The sequence below is a fragment of the Humulus lupulus genome, chromosome 7 (genome assembly GCF_963169125.1).
Source record: "Humulus lupulus chromosome 7, drHumLupu1.1, whole genome shotgun sequence".
NCBI classification, from domain to species: Eukaryota; Viridiplantae; Streptophyta; class Magnoliopsida; order Rosales; family Cannabaceae; genus Humulus; species Humulus lupulus.
This window is the reverse complement of record NC_084799.1, coordinates 190,386,425-190,388,606: the sequence shown is the minus strand read 5'-3', so window position 1 is coordinate 190,388,606 and position 2,182 is coordinate 190,386,425. Positions and strand designations below refer to the sequence as shown.

General features: G+C 36.0%; 1 protein-coding gene across 1 annotated transcript; it reads right to left on the bottom strand.

Annotated features, from left to right (window-relative positions):
* Positions 1 to 507: 507 nt before the first annotated feature.
* LOC133790050 (non-specific lipid-transfer protein 1-like) lies at positions 508 to 1,325 on the bottom strand. The gene is made up of 2 exons (XM_062227645.1): positions 854 to 1,325; positions 508 to 656 (listed from the first exon to the last, which is right to left on the bottom strand). Exons 1-2 carry the CDS (start codon positions 1,201 to 1,203, stop codon positions 647 to 649), a joined length of 360 nt encoding a protein of 119 aa, XP_062083629.1. The 5' UTR covers positions 1,204 to 1,325; the 3' UTR covers positions 508 to 646.
* Between the last annotated feature and the right edge of the window lie 857 nt (positions 1,326 to 2,182).

Genomic DNA, 2,182 nt, shown 5'->3' with positions numbered 1-2,182 from the left:
TATGGTAATTGGATTAGTTTGGATCCTGAACACCCCTACTCAATATAGGATGCGGATAATCCATTGTAAGTTTAGGAGTGTGAAGCCCGTCATTAAAAGGAGCACAAGGAATAGGGTTAGGGATTGTTAATGAAATTGAGTTCTTAGCATCAGTATAAGATAATGGTGAAACCAGATCAGGACCTCACTCTTCAAAAGTTTCACATCTTTGTCAAATTGAGAAGGAAGAATCTCTTCACATATTCAGAATCCTTCCAAGAAATCACATGAGTACCAGCGCTTGAAGAAATTCAATCTTAAGAAGGTTGTTGTTGCATATATGGTTGTTATTTGTTTGGACCCAGTTTGGTTAAAAAAAAAAAAACGGGGCGAGGGGGAAGGTTGTTTGTAATTTCATTCCAAATATATATAATCTAGATACTAATTTAAGGTAATATTATACTATATTAATTGAATCAATATAAATGAGTCAATAAGAACTCCATTATTATTACTCATGACAAAAAGAGAATGAAATTATAGTTATTAGAATTTATTAACGACACTCCATATAAGGAAGGAGTTTATACAAAAACGTACGTATATATGGATATATATATATATAAACATCCACGCACTTTATTTTGTTCTCTAGCACCATCGGAGCTCACTGCACACTGCAACAAAATATCATAATAAAAATCACTTACCGATTCAATTTATACATATATGTATATATGTGTGTGTGGCATTTATTAATTAATGAAAATACACTTTAAAGGGTCAGATATATATATATATATATATGTGTATGTGATGCCCTTACAAGATGACTTCATGCACGTAACGTTTAGCATAAAGTTAAAAATCTTACTTATTGCAATCGGTAGAGGGGCTGATCTTGTAAGGCACGCTGACGCCACACTTGCCGGGAAGTGCAGCGGCGAGACTGAGGTTAATTCCTTTGATACTACCGGCGGCCGACTTTAGACAATTGCAGACAGACTTGCGGTCAACGGTGGTCTTGGCTGCGCTATTCAGTGACCTAATTCCATTACAGCATGCATCCGGTATAGCCCCACCTTTCTTGAGGTAGTCTATGCATGGCCTGATCCCAGTGGATACTTGTCCACATGTTAAGGCTGCCTCAGCTAGTGGTGCAGCCGTCGCCATGGCCACAACAAACAAGCAAACTAGCTTCATCACGACAGTGGATCCAGCCATTATATAAAATTAATAATGTCTGTGAGTGTAATCAAAGATCAAAGTCTTGACACTTCAAGTAGCTAGCTAGGGTTCTGTGTTTGAACTTTGAAATTGTAGAGTATTGTTTAGTACTTGTGTTGTCGGACATGGTATCTTGGTCTGGTGCTGATTTTATAGGAAAACGAGGGAAAGAAAAAATAAATAAAATAGAGGAAGAGGTTGGGACTTGGGTGGATATTTGGTGGTGGTTGTGCTTTAAAGCAGTACATGGTCAAAAATGGCTAACTCTCTTTTGGCTCTATACTAATATTTGAGCGCCACTAGCTCTCTAGATTTAATGAAATATTGTTTTTGTATAAGTTTTTGTCCCCCTAAATTTGAGTATTCTGTTCAAATATTAAGAATAAATAGTATTTTTGCTCTCGAAACTTTTGACACTACTAGATTGTGCTCCTTAAAATATACTGAAATTCCGTTTTTAGTAATTACCAAATTAATTAAACCATTTGAATTAATTAAAGTGCGGAATGGTAATAAACTGTTTACACAGATTCCAGTTCTGTCGGGACAGAATCCGAACTTGTCACGACAGAAATTGAACACAATAAAAAGACAGTGCAAAACAATAAAGAACACAACGAATTTTTACAAGGTTCAGAAACTCTTTCGGATAACCTACTCCTTGGGGCCACACCCAGAGAATAAAACCAATTAATAAAGAATCACAAGTACAAAATATTGATTTATTAAACAAAACAAGACTCTCTCTTGAGATTTGCCGCAACTTTGTTGTAATTCTCTTCACTAATCTGATTTTGATTGAAACGCTCCACCACTTGAACTCCTTTCAATGGCCAGTGCGTGCTTGCATCCTCCCAACGCAAGACTTGTAAAAATCTTCTCCCGAAGACTATAAACGTTGTGTTCAAATTACAATGTGTATTCACTCATGAACATGGTATAAACTCACCACTAAAAACTAAACACACATAATTCT

What these genes read in the sequence shown, in the direction of transcription:
- LOC133790050 (XM_062227645.1), bottom strand. Translation starts at nt 1,203, where the DNA reads ATGGCTGGATCCACTGTCGTGATGAAGCTAGTTTGCTTGTTTGTTGTG.